At 42.8% G+C, this 21991-nt stretch overlaps 1 protein-coding gene across 5 annotated transcripts in view; it reads right to left on the bottom strand.

Moving 5' to 3' along the window:
• The window catches only part of ST7 (suppression of tumorigenicity 7), a 208765-nt gene that overhangs the window by 94925 nt on the left and 91849 nt on the right, over positions 1–21991 (bottom strand). For all 5 annotated transcript variants that reach the window (XM_019543420.1, XM_019543419.1, XM_019543417.1 and 2 more), the window contains exons 2-3: positions 15144–15226; positions 6588–6747 (exon numbers count right to left, since the gene is read on the bottom strand). In XM_019543420.1, the coding sequence (XP_019398965.1) occupies positions 6588–6747; positions 15144–15221 (238 nt within the window). In that variant the 5' untranslated portion in view covers positions 15222–15226. The remainder of the gene's footprint in view (positions 1–6587; positions 6748–15143; positions 15227–21991) is intronic.

The following is a 21991-nucleotide window of genomic DNA, read 5'->3' as shown; positions in this document are numbered from 1 at the left end:
GGTGCTTCAATGCAGGGGATGTCTGCCAGCTAGACCTGCACCCTCAAGCCCCAGCCAGCCCTACTGCAACATGTTGAGCTGGGTCAGAGCAGCCACGGGCTAACAGGCTGACCCCCTGGGCCTCCTGCGAGCCAGGGCTGCTCTGGCAATATGTGCCAGAGTTTACTGTTTTGAATTAAATGCATGTATAGACATGCCCACTAACTTGATGACTGTGATGTCATTCTTTTTGCTTTATCATCTAGATTTAAAGTTATGAGGATTGATCCTTGAGTACACAAGAAGCCAACGCACTCAACTGGGGATATAAGAAAGAGAAAAAGGTGTGTTAAGGTATAAAACATTTAGACTGGCTTAAATGCAGTTTAAACCTGAAGCAGACAGGTGTACTATAAACTGGTTTAAAGATGCCTGGAATGGTTAAAAACAAGCCTTCATTTGGAACAGCTCACTGTGAACCAGGTCAATGTTATGTGTGCACATCAAATTTTCCATAATACAGGTTTGGTTGTTCCTCCAAGTAACCCATGCTGCATCACTCCCAGAGGCAAAACTGACCAGGACTGCACATGGGGCAGTCCCCCTCCTCTTCCCTCTCTCTACCTTCTCACACTCCAGTAGCATGCAGTGTCCAGGAGCAGCAGCTGAAGTTCTCTGCTGTTGAGGGGAGATGTCAGCTCATGTTTTTACAGCTGATGCCCATGTCGACCACGCAAAAAACTCCTATTTTCAACATCAACAAAACAGGATGACATCTCTCCCCAGCAGCAGTGGCCTCTGCCATTCCACAAATCTACATTTCTCAGAGTGCCCTTCACTGACTAACAAGAAGCTGCTACTGCTGCTTCCTGCCCAGGCTGGACCCAGAAGGGCAAGGGAAGCAGGGGATGGGAGGAAGGGAAGGCATCCATGATTCTATTCCGGCACCCTCCTCCAGTAGGCAGCACCCAGGGCTCCTGCCTTGCTTGCCCATCCATCCCTGTACTATTGATCACTCCTTGCCATACTCACTGCTTTAAACGGCCATTTTGGTACATGGTCAGAACTCTACTGCCCCTTTTTTCACCTTTTGTTTGCACTTTTTGAATCAATGAGATCCCTTGTATTGTTTGGCCAATAAAAGCCATATTTCTAACAACTAGCTGTGTGGTCCCTCCCTAATCAACTGTGCCCCCCTCAGTATACTCTCCCCAGCTTTTTTTGGAAGTCTTCCTGGTTCTCTTGTAGAATGGCTTTTTAAAACAATTTTCAGGATCTATCACACACATTGAAAATCAAGAGTTCCTCCAGCTGTTTCCTAACATCAAAACTCTAAGCCAGAGTGTGTCTCTTTAGTCAAAATACCCATTTCCTATTTTAAAATGAAGTATATCCTTCAGAACTGAACTGAGATTGAAAGTACTGATGCACACAGGCAAGTATGTCAATAGTTTTCCTATGTACCCTGATAAGCTGCACTTTATCCATGGCACAACATACTGCAGCTATTCAAGTCTTTTCACTTTCCTCAGATGGGAAGGTCAGCAGGCAGTTTGCTCTGCTATTTGAAGACCTCATACCGTATACAACATTTAGTGCTTCAGTTTTCAACTGTTTTTGATCCAAGGCACATCTTGGAAAATCCCAGCTTGTAACTGTCACCCATTTTTTGACTACAGAAATATAATAGAGCAATTCTGCTAGACTCAAGAGGAGTTCAATAGAATGTGGTCAGAATATTTTTGACCCTATGGATTCCTATTGTAAATCTCTGGGTTTAGCTTGTGAATCATATAGGTTTTTCCACATGTAAAAGGGTTAATATTGCATGCCCCCCCACACCCTTAAAAGGATTTCACAGCACCCCAAGGCGCACTAGTTGACGCTTACTGATCTGGTGGAAAGCAAGATTGCTGAAGCCATGAAACTCATTTACTTGTGAACTAAACAACAGTTTTTGATGAACAGGGATGAAATATGTGCTTTATAAAGAATTAACAAGAAACATGATGGAAGTTACTGACCCAGTTAATGTACCAGGCTCCAAACAGATGCCCCTCCTCAGTTATGCAGTTTGTTTATTTTCACATTTTTCTCACTTCTTTAGTTTTGATATATTTTTAGAGCTTACAGGAGACAAATAATTAAATCACAATTGAAACAGGCACAATAAACCCAGTGAGAGTTAAACCGGTTTCTAGAATTAAAATACAAAGTTGAACAGCAAAGCCGAGCCAAAACAGCTCTATAAATGTAAATGACTTTGCTGATTTCTTAAAAAATAGCTACACTTCTTGAAAAGCTTCACACTTATCTAAATAAAGATATAACTTCATTTAGAGATGTGAAGTATTTCATTGAGTCTGAGAAGCATTAACCTTAGTATTTTTGTCCTTTCAAAATCCAATTCCTCTACAGTTTCCAAGACAGAGAATAAACTGGGCCTCCCCCATATTTTGTCTATATTCTTATATGGTACCTGTCGCTGAAATAACTGATCAGCGATCACTTCAGAAGCAATGATTCATTCATCCTTAGAACACCCCCAAAAATGGGGAAGTATCAATCCCATTTTAAATTGATGAGGTGCCTTGATTTTCAGAAATGTTGTGTACTCACATGTCCATCTGGAGACAAGGTAGGTTAATAAGTTCAGAACCTCCCAAAAATGAAGTCCTCATGATTTAAATCTATGACAGTGGTGTAACACGACTCTCATTCTGCTCACAAACCTTCTTTTCCTCACTATAGTGCTTGTTTCTTTTCTGATAACAAAGGGTATAAACTTATCATCAAGTACATCAATGTGGTTTCATCTGGGGTCAAATTTGAAGCAATTCAGGTTGATTTACAGCACTTTATTGCTTTGTGTTTTCTGAATCCTCATTTTTAGAGCTCTTGAAAGGCATTCAGAACACAAGAAATATTCCACCTGTCCATGCCCATAGGCCACATAGAACCCTTATATTTCTACCAGGAGAATTGCAGCTCACCCAGTAGAAAGGACGAGTTTACAGATGTTCATACTGTTTCTCCCAGAACAAAAATGGCTGTTCTGGGAGAAAAGTAACCCATCTCCCACTTGGTAGACGTTGCTGCTGGGAGAGTTTATCTGGGAGAATGAATGCCTGTACACTTCTTTACCACTTGATTCCTCCTGGAACCAGGAGGTGTTCAGTGCTGGGAAAAGGTTCCTGAGTGTTTTCTGAAGACCGAGGCACCCTGGTCTAGACAAGGTATGGAGGGTGACTGCTCCCATCCTTCCAGGAGACTGGGAGGGAACGGGAGGAGCAGCCATCTGCTGCTCTCTGCCAGCTCCTTACATTGGGATCTATGGTGCAAGAAGTGAAGGGGTGCTTTGCCTCGTTGCTCAGTCTGCTCAGTTCCCAGGCACCAGGAGCCAAGCCAAGCGAGCAGTGCTGCAAGCCCCTGCCCACTCCTCACACCAAAGTCCCACTGGACCCTGGGTCGCGGTTGCTGTGCTACTCCAGTGCCCCTGGGAACAGGAGAACTGAAGCAGCTGCTGCTCCTCACACTTTCCCCAGACCAGGATCACCGGTCATGGGAAGGGCAAGGAGAAGGGGAGAAGAGGTGGTTTCAAGCTGAATACCTGGATGGCTCCTTCTCCCAGAATCATTTCTAGGATGGAAGTTTTGGTGGAAATGAATGCCGGTACATAATCATAGTCTTTATTTGAGAACAAAAAAAATAAACACACTTTTGTGCCTGAAAAGTATTTCAAAGCATTTCACACATGGCAGGTATATACAGAGTTGCTATATTATTAGCTATGAGCAACATTGGAAGGCTTTACTTTTTTAGATGTACAGAGATGTGTACACCAAAGATTTGGCTCCTACAGAAGTTAATGGTGCTGTGGGTGCCCAGCAAAAGAGAGAAAAACAGGCCCAAAATAGCTCAAATTAGGCACTACTAAACAAGGATCTCTTGCAGCCTGGCTTGACATAAAGCACAAATCAAATTAGTGCCAGAGTCAAGAACAAAATGAACCCCTAAGGCTTAGGCCTAAGCTGTTACAAACCACAGCACTTGCATCAGAATCAAATGGTAACTCAGAACTGTTTACTTTAAGCTAAAATAATATAATGCAAAGGCAGATAGATAATCTTCAGATCTTCCTGTGATTTGAGAGTCTACTCTTTGCACTAAGCAGTTGTTTAAAGAAAAATAAAAACTAATTGCTTATTCTTTGAAATGACATAGAAAAGATTTGTACAATTTATCAGAGGCTTCTGAAATAAATGTGAAAATATCTGGCATTGACTTATGCAAACACAACCCAAACAATCCCACTATATGTGTTTTAGGAAGGGACAATTAATTATATCAAATACTTCTCAGCCAATTCCAAAACAAAACAAAAAACCCTTTGGTGCCTGAAGTACAAACTAGGTCATAATGAACCATGTAAGTCCAAGTAACTGATCCACAAACCCACTGTCTAATTGCTTCGTGCTTAAGCGGCTGTAGGTGTCTGACGTTTCCAGCAAATTGTCTGTTAAGTCCCTGAAGTCCTAACAATGCACATGCCCAGAACTGTTTGCATCTTAGCTGAGTGTCTTAGGTTTGTAAATTCTGAATGGTCTTAAGAAGTAGAAGTGCTAAGTCCTCTAAAGAACTCAGTACTGTAGATAACTAAGAGCAAACAAAACATACCAAACACAGCAGCCACAGCTACTTTCATTCAAAACATGACGGTGCAGCAGGAGAGGAAAAGGATAGCCATAATGGCCACCTTTTCATAACAGCCTAATGGTTAAAGGACTTGCCTAGGAAGCAGGAGATCTGGGTTCTAAGCCCTCTTCAGCTTGCAGGGATTCAGAGCCACATCTCCAACTTCTGAGGAGGCTGTAGCCTTACAAAGCTGTAAGGCTCAGCTGGGAGGGTAGAGCATACAGCAGAGTGTGTTCCACCTCTCCCGCTAAATCTTGGCTGTCAGAAAGGATATTAGGGCCCCTCTACATGTGCAGGTAAAGGCACAATGGAATCTACCTTGGGATTCATACAGTTGTGCATCCTGACATGCTACACATGTATGGCAGGAGATGTGATTATGGGATTCAGTATAAAATCCCATCATGCCTTATTGCTGGTAGAGCTAGGGTCGCAGGCATAAACATTTTGTTTATCCCTCCAGACCTACCAGGGAAATACAGGGAGGTAATGCCAGGGGTGAGTGAGTGAGTGTGCACATGCATATGTGCGTGCATGCATGCACAGCTAATTCAGGCCTAGTTTCAATATGCCTTTTAGGTACCATACCAGTAGGCCTTGATCCTGGAAAAACTTAAGGCACATGCCTAATTTCACAAAGCTAGTCTAATGGTTACAGGGTGAATCTACACTTTCAATTAGTGTGGCATGATAAACTCCGGAGCAGTTCGCACCAGAGTTAAGAGCTCCTGGGCACAGTGTATACACGTGTGCCCGGGACTGCAGCAGTTTGAGCCAGGGCAAAGCAGCTCTGGGCTGGCAGCAGCCTCGGGTGGCCAATCCCAGGCTCTGAGGCATAGTGTCAGGCAGCAGAGAGGCTGGCTGGGGCACTAGAGTGCCCAAAGAGTGGTGGTTCGCCAGCAGGCAGGGGTCTGGCCCTGCTGCCTGGGTGCAATTCAGTTTACACCTGGGTCAATTTTACACACGCCTTTGGAAACAGTTATATTTCCTGCCATAAGATAGTACTGTCCCTGACAGCACTGTTTTATGGCAGTGAAAATTAGTTTCCTGCAGTCTAATAGCATTGCACATATAGACTGTGATGCTTTACACTGCAGCAAATTAGTCTACTGCACAGTTAAGCCCACATGTAGATGCAACCACAGAGTGTTTAATTGATTTTAGTTCTTTTCAGAACTAGGTCCCTTAATTGGTAATGGTCTAAGACACGGGTCAGCAACATTTTTGGGCAGAGTACCAAAAACACTGGCAACCTCGACTTGTAAGATATTGGAGTGCCACGGCTGGATGGCAGGGGAGCCATGAGGGGCCCGATCCTTCTTAGGGCAGCACAGCTTTAGCCCCTTCCCCATCATACACCCTGAGGCATGCATGCCAAACAAAATACCCTCGTGTTTCACACTCTGGTACATGTGTCAGTACCCCGGTCTAAGATATTAACTTCTCCTCAGATATATGATTGATTTCACTTTCCTTTCTACTATCTGATCTCAAGATACCCAAATTTTAAATCATAAAACTGGACAGTAATAATTTCTATATTATTTCAGGCAGTTTTATCCAATTTAATGATAAAAAAAATTTAAAATGTTCTTACATGCTGTGGATCTTAATAGTACTTGTCTTGGCTACTTGTACTTGCTACTTAGCTGACTTGCTTTCTGACTGATTCACACCTCAATTTCTCAGTACACTGATTCTACATCAATAAAAGCTTACAGTAATGGTTAAGAATGAACAATTAACAACCAGAGTACTGTACTGCACTGTGTTCAGGACAGGTAGAGGTTCTATTTGATCATTTTACTATAGTAGAAATGTAATAAAAAGCTAGTACTTTTTTCCATTAGAAGAAGGGGAAGAAAAGTGACATTCACAGCTAACTTTGCGGCAGACAAAAGAAATCATCTTACCTGAAACACTTTGTCGGTTTGAATCAGAGTCCCCATTGCTTGTGTTAGAGTTGTTGGGAGAGTTATTGTCCACCCCACCCAGCAGAGGGCGCAAGTGACTCACGGAGACCTGCTCAATGAAGGATGTCCCATACTTGCGAAAATACCACCACTCAAATATCTAAAACACAAACAGACAATATAACACATTACCGGGTGCATACATTGCCTGTTCTCTCTGGAGCCTAAAGTGTGAAATTTTTATTAATGCTGTCACATCTATCTAAATTTCATTCTGCATCTCTTAACACTGATTTCCCATTCTTTACATATATATTCTTATTCATTGTTCAGCATTTTCCAGACATCATGAAAGGAAAGAAATAAATGTAAGGATATTCTAGCATTCCTACCAATAAACACCTGACACTTCACACTAATAAAATACCTGTCTTTCACAAATCATAGACAACAAAGATAGAAAAGATTTTGATGTCATCTATTAAACAACTCTGCCCATGGACGATTGAACCCTGTATTATACTCACAGGTGGCTTGGGAGAAGAGCTGGGTGAAATGTTTCAAATCAAAAGCTTATTCATGAATAAAATGCACTCTCTGGTTGATGAAAATGTGTGTTGGATAGACCCAATAATTTCAGCTGAAAAAAAATGGTGGTAGTGGTGGTGGGGGGAGTCTTGGTGAAGGCAGAAAGCTTTTTGTTGACATTTTCAAAATGAGGTATTTGATTTTTCATTTCCAAACACTGATTCTGAACCAGCATGGCTAAATTTAATTGAAAAAAGGTGGGGGGAAAAACCTCAAAATGAAACATTTTGCTTCCAAGTCAAACAGAATTTTCACTTTAAGGAAATTCAATTTGTTTTTCATTTCACTGATAAAACTGGGGTTTTCTGTTTTGTTTTGCATCAACTCAAAATGCATTTTCCCAAACATTTCAACTCGCTTAAATTATGCACACAGTTCTACTTGGGAATTGAGCTATCCCACAACTTAAGAGAGATCAGTGTATGGACAAATATATTTTCTTCATATTTTTCATAGTGAAGGCAATGATTACATTCTAGGGCAAGAGTCCTCAAACAAGGTCTTTTAAAACTACTGGAGCTGGCCTGTGGAGCTAGGAGGCTTGTGTGGTGTTCCCCTGACAAAGCCCCCTGATACCGGCCAGGTGCTCGGTGCAACGGTGGCAGCAACATCTGGGTCCAAGTGCTGGCCCACCTCAGATCCAAGCTGGGGCATTACAACCCAGAAGCAGGAAATTATCAGGGTGGATGACTGTACCACTTCTGGTTTGGAATAGGCTCCTCCCAGAAGTGGTACAGTCATCCACCCTGGCAATCTTCAAAAAACATACTGATGCCCATCTTGCTGGGACCATTTGAACCCAACAGTCTTTCCTGCCCAAGTGCAGGGGGGCTGGACCCGATGATCTGTAAGGTCCCTCCTTCCAACCCCTAACAACTATGAAAACTTGAAATGTTGCAACTTTGATTGTAAACACTATAAATATATTCACACATTAGAAATGAGGAAATCTGAGGTTGCAGTTGTTCTGTATGAATAAGTACTTTCTTCAGTAAAGTAGCAACAGCGAATAATTTAAGGAAAGGTTTTTTCCCCCAGTATTGGCAGTCCTTCCTAATATTGATTAGGCTGGAAATTGGTCTCTCTCTTTTCCTTTTATTTTTGTAGTTTCTGTAATTCTGATTCCAGTCCCTGCCAATATCTGAAACCCTGTACAAAACACCAATGCCATATAAAATACCAGTTTACTACGCCTTGTGAGGACTACGTTCATCAGCATGCCAGCCCAGGGCTGCTCCAACCCGGCTCAATGTCCTGCAAAGGGGCTGGTTGGGGCTCAAGGCAATACAGTGCAGGGATGGCCAGCAGGCAGCCCCTGCACTGTAGCACCCTTGTGCCCCAGCCACCACCTGCACATGCATTTCAGTACATGTAATTACTCCACTGTGGGATAGTACTTGTCCTGGACAGTACTATCCTATAGCAGAGTTAATTAATTTACTGCGCCCTAACACAGGCTCATGTACTGCGGACCTAATTTGTCAGTTCCACAGTAAAGCACACATAGATGCACCCACCGCATCCTAACTGTGTTATAACTAGGCTACAGCATCTCATCTATGGAAAGTCTCATATGTTAACCCGGTTACAAAATACTTGTACTTTGTGAAGTCCAACACATGCTATAAACAAGAATTAAGTTTTTAAATTGAGCTGTGGACAACTGGGTTAAAACCAAGTTTTCAGGCCTGTTTATACATGGAATATACCCAATGATCCAATTTAGGCCATAAACTTAATCCCAGGAAGTGCTAGAGGAGACAGGGCAGTGGAGGATTTAATTTGTTCATTTTAAATTATGTAAAGTAACCAACCAAACAGGAAGATGGAGGGTACAGACATGAAGAAGACTTTGTACTCTTCTGAGCTATGCAAACTAGGAAAAAAAGGATCCGCTAAAATCAACTGACTTCAGTGGAGCCACGGTTTCATAAGGCATATATGTTCTCAGAGAGACGAAACAAGAGGGGAAAAGTATAATTTTACTTCAGAGCAATGCAAAATAAGCACTAGTATTACCCAATGCTGACCATCACAGAGTCACTGCTGTATCTAGTAATGTCATAAATATGAAGTATGTGAGGGTCCCATCAGTTGCTACTCTTCTAAAATGATGGCATTTTCCTTCATTTCATAACCTGCATTAACTGTGATTCCAGCTTCTAACAAGTAAATACAGCAAACTGATAATGAAATAAATCTGCCAAAACAGACCATATGGTGGAAAATTCCAACCCATATTAGCACAGCCCATAGGACAAAATCACAGTAATTTAGGTCTGAGAAAAGAATGTTTATTTTAGAAAGATTTTCATTTAAGACCTTATTAAGAATAGGTGTTTGAGAATTGCATGTGTTGTGCAATGTGTTGTATTAAGCTGGGGTATACTGTATTTTCTCCCTTTTAATACACCCCAAATTTAGCATGCACCCCATTTTGACAAAGTCCCAAGAAAGAAAAAAGCTTTACCTTAGATATAGGGTCTTCTGCTGGGGCTGGAGGGCTGTGTGCTAGGGTTTGGGGGCTAGTGAATTGTATACTGGGGCTGGCAAACTGCATGCTGGGGTTTGGCAGCTGAAGAATTGGGGGTTGTGAGCCGTGTGAGGGTTGGGGGCTGTGTGCCAGCCCTGATGCCATGCAGGCACTGGGGCTGGAGCTGCATGCCAGCACCATTGGGCCATGCTGATGCTGGGGACAGAGCTTCACAGGTAGGCCCAATCCTGCCAGCTCTGGAGCCAAAGCTGCGCAGCCAGGCCTGATGCTGCTGGTACTGGAGCCAGGAACCAGACACAACCCAGCTGCGCTAGTGCCATGTGCTAGGTACAACCCAATGCAAGGTCCCACAGTCAGCATGCTGGGTCCAATCCAGCATGAACATCTTGAGCCAGTGTTGGGTCAGACTTGGTATACTTAGTCTGTGGCCCATATGCTGGATCAGACCTGGCACACCAAATCTGGCTGTGGGGCTACCACAGCCCAGTTGCAAAGCCCGATCTGGCATGCAGTTGGGAAGGGAGCTTTCCCGTGGGTCTGGAAATTTGGCAACAGAAAGTGGTGGGAAGAAGAAGCAGTGATGGTGTTATCTACCACGTCCCCACCCTTATCATCAATTTTCTGGACCCGGGGAAGGTTTTTTCCTCATATACAGAGCATTTACTCCAATCCAAGACAGCAGCGACAGCTCAGGCCAGGCCCTGGAGCCAGAGCTGTCATGCTGCTGCTGCAGGTACAGGGCCAGCCTGGGTCTGAAGCAAACACATGCTCTGTGCCCCAGGCTGGAACAGGGATGGAGCCTACCAGACCCAAAGCAAGGGTAAGCATGGGGGAAGGGGGAAAGGGACTCAGGGATAGGCAGCAGGGGGTAAAGTGTGGGGAGAAAGAGGCAGGGATCAAGCCCCACTGCCAACCCCTCCCACTGCCCTCCACTGCCTGTCCCCTCATTGCCTCCCTGATCATCTGCCCCCCACCACTTCCCCATTTGCCCACCTCCCTTACCACCTACCCACCCACCCTTCTGCCCTCCTACTGCTTCCCCCCCACTGCATGACCTCCTGCCATGGCTTTCCTGCTGCAGCAGTGGACAGGTGACTTTAAGGTGACTCTCCAACAATTCAATTCTACATATATAACACATTTATGAAATTTCTATGTCTAGAATCTAATTACTGGGGGAGAGGTGCATTTTAAATTTAGGGCTGTCTTGGATTTGCATAAATGTAATACTGTGCACCCTCATTTTCCCCCGCTGATTTTGAGGAAAAAGATAATGATATATGTACAAAAATATGGTGGTTTAGATAACTTAGCATGCTGGTGTGCCATCAGTTTGTAAAATGAACAGGCTAGTGGGTGTCTTACTAATGTTACCTGACCAGAACTTCCCCCTGCTACTTCTGTTGAAACACTAGGAATGTCTGCATCATAAACCTACCTGCCAAGCATGTACCATCAAACATGCCGCGCTACTCTGTACAGGCTACTTACTGAACCAGAAACAGCACAGCCATATGCATGGGATGCTACAAGCGACTAATTTGTCTGATCAAATCAAAAGCAACTCTCACCACAACTATCCTCTACTGAATTGCCTCTTTGCTAACCAAATCCACTGCCCCTCTCACCCCAGGCATCATTTGTAGACTTCCTGATTTTTACCTGCAACAGGCAAGGAAATTAAACAGATAGCTATCAAACAGGTACTGCTGTAGTACTGGAGAACTGGACAACAATTAAGAGCAATATTGAGGGTACACAAAGGATGCTAGTTGCTCCCAGTCTTCCCCATTACCAAGTCTTATTATCACCCTTTGAATTTATTTCTTAAACCTTTTATCTCTTCCCTCTTCTCAGTTTTCTCCAACTTCCTCTTTGGGGCCAATCACAGGGCTAGATTCCACTACTTGGGGAAGACCTTTTCAAATTGCTAAATAATAGCACTTAAAGCTATTAGGCCTTAGGCCAGGGGTAAACACTTATTTTGATCACTTCGTTTGATCTGCAACAGCTTGCCAAAAGTCCCCAAGTAACTCTGCCCCACACTCTGCTCGTCAGATGGATTGAGGCTGCGGGTGGGCAGGCAGTGGCTTCTGGGAGTGAGACAGGTAGACGGGGCTAGGTCCAGGGCTGGGATCACAGGGCTATGACAGCATGGGGCCGGGGCCCAGGGCAGAGCTGTGATCCAATCCCTGCGTGCCTGTGGCTCCACAGGCAGGGGGGTGCAGGGGGCAGATCACAGCTTTTCCATGGGCCCCAGCCCCGGGCTGTCATTACCCAGTGATCCCAGCAACTCCATGGAGACCTACCTGGGACCCACATGGGCAGGGCACGCAGGTGGGCAGATGGGATGGGGTCACAGGTGGGCAGGGAGCAGTGTCTAGGAACAGGATGGGTGGGTAGGGCCTGGGATCACAGGGTAGCGACAGTGCAGGTCTAGGGCAGAGCTGCGATCTGCTCCCTGCATGCCATGGCCCACTGAACCAGCACCAGTGCAGGCGTGTGTGGGCAGTGAATCATTGGCCCCGGCCCCGTGCTGTCACCACCCAGCTATCCTGATCATAGAATCACAGAGAATTAGAGTTGGAAGAGACCTCAGGAGGTCATCTAGTTCAACCCCCCACTCAAAGCAGGACCATCCCTAACTAAATTGTTTCAGCCAGGGCTTTGGCGGGCTGGGCCTTAAAAACCTCCAAGTATGGAGATTCCACCACTTCTCTAGCTAAGTTGTTCCAGTTCTTCACCACCCTCCTAGTGAGAAAGTTTTTCCTAATATCTACCCTAACTTCCCTTGTTGCAATTTGAGACTATTGATCTTTGCTCTGTAATCTGCCACCACTGACATCAGTCTAGCTCCATCCTCTTTCAAACCCCTTCCAGTAGTTGAAGGCTGCTATCAAATCCCTTCTCAGTCTTCTCTTCTACAGACTAAATCAGCCCGGTTTCCTCAGCCTCTTCTCACAAGTCATGTGCCCCAGCCCCATAACCATTTTCGCTGCTCTGGGATCAGGCCCTGCCTGCCCATCCTTCTCCTGGACACCACTCCCCATCTGCCCACAGCTCCATCCATATGCCCACCCTTGCACCCTGCCCAGGCTGGTCTCTATGGAGATGCTGCCTGCCAGCTCCATCCAGCACCCCCAACAATGGGTGCAGGAAAGATGGGCCAGCGTGCCTGGGCAGTGGGGCTGAGTCCGGTAGCAGCAGCAGTGGAGGAGACTGGCAGCAACAGCTGGAAGGAGCCACCACTGCAGGGCCTGCTGAGTCTGGCTGCCACGCCACCCCAGCCCCACTGCATGCCCAAGGGCAGCGGCACCAGCCACATATGCCACACCCAGGCTGCCGTCCACGCCTGCATCAGGTGGTGCTGAGGGACCCTCAATGGGCCAGACAAAATTCCTTGGTGGGTCAGATCCAGCCCACAGGCCATATTTTGTCCATCCTTGCCTTAGACCTCAGTCTGATCTTCTCTGTAAGTTTCTAAGAGTGACAGCCTGCCCCTCAGACACTCTACTACCCAGGCCAGAGTCTCTGTTCCTGTTGTGTCTTCTGGCTGCAATCTTTCTGAGTCATTGATGGATCGCCTTCTTTCATACCATAAAGCATTGTTGTCTTTGTTCCACCACTGCCTGATTTAGAAACCTGAATCTTTTTGACACTGACCTTCCTCCTCTGCCCCAAATAACAGACCTATGTTCTTCTTGCTTCCTCCTGTTAATATTTTTTTTTTTTTTTTTTTTAAACTAAACTCCAATTGGTCACAGTCCTTTTTAATCAAGCTCCCATTAGCAACCACAGGCACAGAGATCCACTTCCATTTTGCAAGTCTCCCAGAAACCATCCCCACTCCTTTAAATTGCCCTTAGAGAAAGTCCTATCAAATGTACATTTTCTAACATTGTAGACATTTAATAAAGGATTGCAGTTTGCTCTGTAATTGTATAGGATGGTTTAAAAATCCCTATAGCACTCAGCCTATTCTAATGGAAAGAACGGGGATTGATTTATACAGAATTTAGTTGCTTTTTCCTATAATAATAGGAAAAACCCTTTAATATTTCCATAAGGGAAAGATCTGTCTCTCTTCTACCATGTCCTACAGTCGTCTTCATTCTCGCTCTCTGAAGTCTGAACCACGTTGTTCACGTTCCCAAGGAACTCTTGATTTCTCTGAAGAGCTGTGCTGTGGTTTGGGACTAAAATTACACAGTTCTGAAGAATGCCCAAGGTGCAGTCATTAAGTAATTGTCTTCTGTTGCTTGTAAACATTCAAGTGAAGCAGTTCTCTGGATAGCAAAGCAGCAGCACACTTGACTTTTTTTTTTTTTTTTTTTATCTGAGCTGTACAGGCTCATCCTATGTCTCATAGGAAGAGGCTATGGAGATTTCAGGGGGTGAGCGGCTGGAATGGATGTTATATATCTAGAATTACACAACTCCTAGAGAAGGGATTAAATGATAATGCTCAGCCCTGAGTTCAAACTCACTGACAGTGAGAGGCCACTGTGAGCAGTTCATCTTACAGTAGTTCAACATTGCTATTTTATTCCAGTTTTGCTCCCACACTGAACAAAAGAGCACAGGGCTAATACTAAGTTCAGATGATGCAGGTAAAGCATTCTATAACAGCAGAGACCAAAAATGCAGTACTCAGCAAACTAGAGAAATATGTGACTTTTTTGCAAACAAAGGTAGAGATTGAATAAACATGAAACAAGGTAATAAACCTGCTCCTAGCACCAAGGTATGTAAGAAAGAGCCTGATATAATCATGATACTCCAACTCTTTTCAGTTTTTTTTTTTTTTTTTTTATGAATATGATAAACAAGGTCCAGGTTCCTGTAAACACAGGCACCACTATGGACATATACATTTATGCTGGTGTTAAAATCTACTCAAGTGCATCTTTTTTACTCTGAGAGGTTTAAAAGAACAAGTACATTCTAACAGGACCCAGTAAAGGTATCAAAAGTATTATACGTAAATTCATGCTCATTTAAATCTCTTTCTTTCCAGTGCAATCATCACCACTTGGAAGCAGGACACTAAAATCAGGTTTATTACCAATACTGCACCCCTCCATTTTTTAATAGGATACCTCATCTATAGCTTTGCCTTCTGAAAAGAGCATACTAACGATCTCTAAGTCTTTTTCTCTTCCAAGAATGGTTTTATTTTTGCTGTATTTGTTCAAGGCAACACTTTACACGCAACTTGTTTGAATTATTAAAGGTTGGCTCCTTCATGCTGCGTTGTTGGGATTTTTTTTTCTTAAAAGGAAACATCAGTGAAACATTTCTTTTAGGACAAATACTAATAATTCCATGGACTGTATAAATTTGAAAGGTAGTGGGGGGAGCAATGGGGCAGGGAAAACATATCTAAATGTGGCACAAGAAGTCTTGCCAGTATTTGTTACATTATGGACAATGGAAGCAATTTGTAAATTCAAGTTAATACATCTAGTACTTACCAAAATGAGCCCAGAGATTAATGAGGATGTGCCTGTCAGGGCAACATAGAACTTGGGGGTTAATGTGTTCAAAAACATACTCACTGAAAAAGAAAGAAAGGAAAATCTTAATTAGAAGAGCAAAGACAGGTTCTCCCTTTTGGTTTCCCCAGCAAGTCTACAAATCAACAGCTTGCTTACTGCTTCTTCTTTTTATTTTTTTTTTTAAAAGAATGATTTAAAAGAATGAAATTAGCAGCCTGGTAAGAGGCAGCTTAATATGCTACAGCCAGGACCTCATCTTTACAACAAAGAATAAGTTATAACCAATTATTAAATGCTTCACTATACAAGTGGCTTTTCCCAAGCCACACCACACATCCCCATCACTGCATTTTAAAAGCTAGAAAGCCAAGAGAGTAGACCAGGGCAGACTGTATGTCATCTTTTATTGACCTTGAGTATGCTGAGGAATCCTGGAATCAATTTGGGCCACTTCAATTCCTTTTTTTTTTTTAAATTCCTCGTTTTGGAATGCAGACTTGAGAGACAACTGAACTATGAACCTCATGGTGTCAGTAGTAAGGACAGCTAAATCTCCTGTCCTTCTTGAACTAATACACTCCTGGGAGCTACTGCTTCACTATGACTGGAAATTGCTTGACAAGTCTCCAGAGCATTACCTGCCTCAATGCCAACAAGTAACTTGAGTGACTAAACTAGAGACTTTGAGCTGCTTCCCTGCAGTTTCCTTGCAGTAACTTACAAAACATTAGGTTTTGTCCTATTAAACTTAAAACCTCACACTTAGGAATTTTGATTTCCAAATGTTTTATTTGCAAGCAATACATGATTGACCAAGGCGTGGTAACTTCTAGCATCAGAAACAGGGGCATATGAAATAGGACTAGATGACCTTCTGAGGTCCCTTCCAACCCTAGCTTTCTGCTTTGTGATACTGATACAGTTCATTTCACATAAATCAGCATTGTGTGTTCAATTGTGAGAGGATATTTTTAGAAAAAGAAGAAAAGCCCATCATGATAGGAGATGAGTTAAGCTAATGCGTTCATACATACTTTTTATAATGACTAATAGCCCTGAAAAAAATTCCACCTCAGAGAAAATTTCTCCATCCATGGAAGATCCATGCAAGGTTCTCTGAACTACTTCAACTCTGGACTGCCCTTTAACAGAGCAGGTGATGTACAAGAGGTCTCCCTACTTCTGTGCTTTGAAAGCAAGCTCCTTAACACAGACCCCAAATGAGCCCCTGCATTAAGGAAGCGTTGTTTGCAAGGTGTGTACTGTAGTCTGTCATTGCCTCCATCACAACAGTCTATACTGGTTCCTACTTTAATAATCAGATGCAAGCAGAAATGGAATTTTTATCTACTTTTTGTGTCAATACTCTCAGGTTCTTCCTTTTTGCATGTGCCCTCTTAAACTGATGGCTCCCAGTGTATAAACTTTTAAAATTCCCTCTAAAAAAATGCTGCTAGAATGACTGGAAAGAGACAAGCTAGACTGTATGGGGCAGCTTTTCAGTGAGCTGGCATAGGACAACTGATTTACAACTGCTGATTACCTGGCTTTTATCTGTGACAGGTCTTTGCTTTTACATTCTATGTAGAAACACCGTAATCTTCAATTAAATGACTTTCACAAATATTAACCTCTGTTAATTATTCTTCAATGTGCATTAACATCCCAGGCTTCATTATTAAAGCAACTGGTTGATTATGTAAGTCCAACTAAATGCAGAAAAATCACTAAATCCTCTGAAGTCAATGGAAACCTTAAATGTCAAAGAAACCCAGATTAAGCCTTTATATAAGACTTTTTATAAGTCCATGGATACTTTCTATCAGCAACTGACTTTTAGATCATCAACAAAGAAGCATCTGCCAGTAGTCACCACTTGGTGTTATCTGAAGTATCGCAGTATCACCTATATTTAGACCTGTAAGCAAACGTATGGAGTGTGTGGTGGCTGTTCTCTAATGGCAGCTCAATAATAACTACTTTGCCCTAATTTCCTGTGCAGAGAAAAATCACACCATGTAAAAACTGTGCCTTCTTTCAGATACTCTAATGAATTACTGGTAATGTGGTTGGAAGATGCTGAAAGGCCACCAGTCCAAACCTGGACCTCAGACTGATCCCCTATGAAGTATTTTTATTTGATGAAATGGTGGGAATGAGAAGGAGGATGTTTTGGAGTGTGGGCAGATGCTTTCTTTGAAAGGGAAAATTCCAATGTAATCATAAGTGAGAGAAAACACCAATACTTCCTTCCTCCTAAATTTATAGTATTTTGATACATCTGATTATTTCTGCCCATAAAAGAGGACGAAGAGAAGGAGTACACATGATGATACAACTGTTTAACTTTGAGTACCCACTTATAACCGTGACTCCCTAGCATTTACGAAGGGTCTTGAAGAAACACCCTCTCAGTAGTAAACATATATATTCAGCACCATTTGTCAGGTGTTCTTAAATAGCATTATTTTAATTATTGTTATATCCTGATTACTTCCATAAGCCTTTGCAAATGCCTGATTTACTTTAAGCAGACAAAATTATTTGGGTAGAGGTGATATCTTTTATTAGACCGACTAAATAAATTGAACTGTAATGTATTTGTGGGGATGATGGAACACAGTGAAATCTATATTTTGTACAAAGAATCAAGACATAAATACTGTCTGAACAAACTGAGCATGATTACTTATTAGATAACCTCCTCCCTTCTTCCCTTCTCCTCCTTGCTTATATTTTAGCTCCACTGGGATCATCCAGAATAAGGTACTGCTTCTGCCCTGCACAGCTGAATTTACTTTTCCAAAGCTGCCAATGTTGCCTTAGTAAATAAAGCATTAAAACCCATCATCAAAAGTTCTGGAAAGCATTACTAAAACACTCTAGGAGATGTGAAATCTATTCTGGGCAGTCGGATAGAAAAAGCATCCAAGCCATAATATTCATAGACTATTCAACCAAATGTTTATCAACGATCTGATGTCATTTCAATCATATTATTTTCTCTTTTTGTTGCCAAAACACACTCCCATATTCAGGTTGAATGGCACACAAAAAAGCAAGTACAGAGCTCTTTCAAGTGATGGAGTTTTAGTTTCGATCTTATTATTCAGGGCAATGTAACCAAGACTAGGTACAGACATTCAAAAAAAACCCAAGGCGCAATCTAACTTATGTGGTTTTCTGGAAGCAATGCAGTTTAGCTTGTTAGCAAACAGAACACACATTTCACCCTTTGGTGGGATGGCAGCAAATCTTAGATGGGGTTCTGCCGTTTTTATACCAGTCTACGCGTGTCAAACTTCTGTTCCATTACAGGTATCGACCAGTTTTGTGTGCTGGGCTTCTGTTCTGTTATAGGTATAAGACTGGTTTCCAATCCCTTATACCAGTAAAAATGTAATGTCTATACCTGCCCTAAGTTGCTTTTTTAAATCTCTTTTCAGACTTGTGGCATTTCATTCACATGAGAAAAAAAAAATTCCAGGAAAGGATTAATAGATTATACTGGCAGTTAATATGAACATATCATTCAGCTATGTCAAATAATTTAGATAAGGCCCTCAGGACATGAACATCTAAAATGTCTGCAAAGATCCAGTCTCATATATAGTTCTATATAAAATAACATTACCGTGGTGATTTTGGACGTCAGCCTGGTCTCTTGCCCAATAAAGTGCTGACACATATTAGAAGCAGCATTGCACAGAGATCAGGCAAAATATAGACTGCATCATTCTACAGCACCTCGCAGAGAATGAATAGTTCTCAGACAAAATGCTGTTTAGGTGGAGATATGGTGACTCAGAATAAACTGGAGGAACGGGAGCAATACAAGCCCAAATTAAAGGTCAGAAATCAAAACATGCAAAATACACAAGGCACATGTATTTTTGTCTCAATATGTCTATACTTTAAAGACTCTTTGTGTTCCTGCCTACGTGGAACACAGCATGAAGAATAGTCAAGTAACGAACGGTGTGACGGAAGCTTTCTAAGCATCAATGCTAAAAGCTAGTAGGCAGCAACGGCAGCTTTTAGGTGCAGTGACAGCCCTCTAAGTTGTCTACCATTAAGGGCACTTCACAATAAAGCCTAGCCTCTTTTACTACAATAAAAAGAATTGTATCACGTAAATCGGTTGTAAAGGAATGCTGTTACTTAGTTAATTTCACAGTGGCCCCATTTAAGGGTTACTTGAACTGTTGACCTGGCCCAGTCTGCAGTCTATAATTATAACAATTAGATACAACAACTGTTAATAATTTAGCTCATTCCAACCTAATAATTTTGAATAAGGTATACATGTGTTATTTCAACCAGTTTTCTCTCAAACAAAAGCTTGCAAAATCTGTATTATTCCATTTCTGAAACAATTTGAGGCAAAAAAGACCAGATACAGAATAAAATAGTTTTAAAAGACCCATTTTAGAATTAATCTTACCACATGCTTATTACCAGACTATCCCAGATTCCAATTTTCCAAAAAGTAATTTTGTATTGAAAAAGAGTATCTTCAGTTTTCAAGGGTGATATACTGTATTCAACACACACATCAATGAAGTTTATCTTTTGCTTCATGTGCACAAAAGAACTCAACCCTAGTATTGTCAGTTTGTGCCTTAACAATCACTCTCTCAAAAGGAAGTTATGATCTCATGATTTAAAATTATTGTTGCAATACAGTGTTTGCCTACTGAGGTAGGAGCAAAAAAGTTCAAGGATCCTGCTTAGACATGTGAATGTACAAAATTTGTGCCAAGGAGCAGAGCTTTTGAGTTGTAAGTGAGCCATTTACCCAGATATGCTTTCAAATAGTCTCAATCTCTGTCTGTATCTTCCATCTTTAGAAAGATCATAAGCCAGTAAGAGTCTTAAGTCAATGGACGCAGACAGAAGTGCAGCTCCCCAGTCTAACCCATGGGACTTCACATAAAACACCATAAATTAGACCAACCCTCCTGATCCAAAAGATGTTAGCTGTTGGGTGGGGAGGGTGGGGGAATCAAGCTCCAATCTGTAGCCAATCCAGTGAGAGAAGCTGTCTGTCTGTAGCCTCTTCCTTAAGTCCCACCCTGGTCTGCGGTCCCCCTCTTCAGATTGGGAAGGGGAGAAGGCAAGGGAGGGAACTGTTCTGGGGTTTACTTAGCTGCACCAGAGGGGGGGTATGTGGTCAGCGAGTGGATTAGAGCCCCTCACCTCAGGGAGGGCTCCAAACCAACCACTCCCCCCTCCCCCGCCCAACAAGGCTAGGCAAACCTGACTGGACCTCCCTCCTCTACCTGCTCCCCCTCCCATCCTGAGACAGTATCAGGAATGGGGCTGGACTGCTTTATCCCAGATGCAGGAGCAGACAGAAGTTAATGAAGGTGCTCTGCTTTGAAGCACCTTCATTTGAACCCTCATATAATGAAGGTTAATTTGTCGTGCAATCAGAGCACTCCACAGCTCTGGAGTGCTGTTTGGGTACAGCTGTAGAACACTTTCAAGGGGCCAATTGCACCACAAATGTAATTTCTGTATGTGCCTAATAAGAAAAATGAGCTCAAGTCACAATGGAATGTGCATGCTTCAGTACAGTGATCTCTTTGTCCCTCAAGTACAAGTAAAAGAGCAAGATTTGAGGCCACAACATATATTAGGTGTTATACCCAGGAAAACACCAGATCCATAATAGGTTGCACCCAGATCCATAATAGCTGTTTTACCATTAAAACTATTTAAAAATTTACTTTTGCAAAGATTTTAAGGATATTACCAAAGAAGAAAATACCTAAAAGCTGAACAGTTCAGCCATTCAGTCCAAATTAAACTGAGTGCTTCTTCCTCACATGGTAATATATGGTAACCTGCTGATAATATAAAGCTTTTTAAATGCTGTCCTGTACAGATACTAACCAACCAATGAGTTTAGAACACATCATGATTAGCAGAAACCTACCACTGTTCTCCCTTATATCCTCATGGTTCCACATTTTAATGGTTATACATATTCACCACTGAATTTCTGTAATATTTTTAGGTCTGCACTACTTTATGATTCATTTCAAAGGTATGTCAGGACAAAATTTTTTGTTGAGAAAATGCTCCTGCTTTTGGCTGAAGACTGGTATCCTGAAACAGAGTCCAATGGATGCGAGTCATTTGATTTAAATCTCCTAATGGAATGCTCAATAAAAATGTTCACTTTTAAAAAAAATTCAACAAAAAGTTAAAATTTTTCATAGGGAAAAACTAAACCAAACTAGAGGTGCACCAGTATATCAGTCCATATTGTATCAGCACCGATAAAAGGAAAATTGACTTTATTGGCAATTGGCTTTTTTTGGCCAATGTGGCCGATAACATCACCGGTAAATGCTGTGTGCGTGCATGTAGCCACAGCATGCACAGGGCCAGGAAGGCAGCTGGACAGCTTGGAGAGTAGCAGCCAGCTGGTAAGTCTCTGGGGGGAAGGACTGTGGTGGGAGCAGCTTGAGGCCCCCACAGTAAGGAAGGCTAGAGGGGCTAGGGCAGGCACTGTCCAGCTGAAGCAGGGCATGGGGCAGAGCTGCAAGTGGCTTGTTGGGGGTGGGAGGGGTGGCTCTCATTGCTGCATGCACCCTCAGAGGCGGCATGGGGGACACGTCTGGATTTGTGTGGGTTGAGCACAGGCTACCCACTGTGGGCTCAGGGCCAAAGGCTGAGCTAGCCTCTTCCTGGTAGGGTGGCCGGCCTGGGTCTGTGCTGGGAGATGGGGCTATGGGGGGGGGACTATGGCAGATTTTGTGGTGGCTGCAACTTCCCCCTATACCCTCCCCTGCCAGCACCACTGCCACCTGCCC

Source organism: Crocodylus porosus, unplaced genomic scaffold (genome assembly GCF_001723895.1).
Source record: "Crocodylus porosus isolate Cpor-Errol unplaced genomic scaffold, CroPor_comp1, whole genome shotgun sequence".
NCBI lineage: Eukaryota > Metazoa > Chordata > Crocodylia > Crocodylidae > Crocodylus > Crocodylus porosus.
This window is presented reverse-complemented; position numbering and strand designations above follow the sequence as displayed.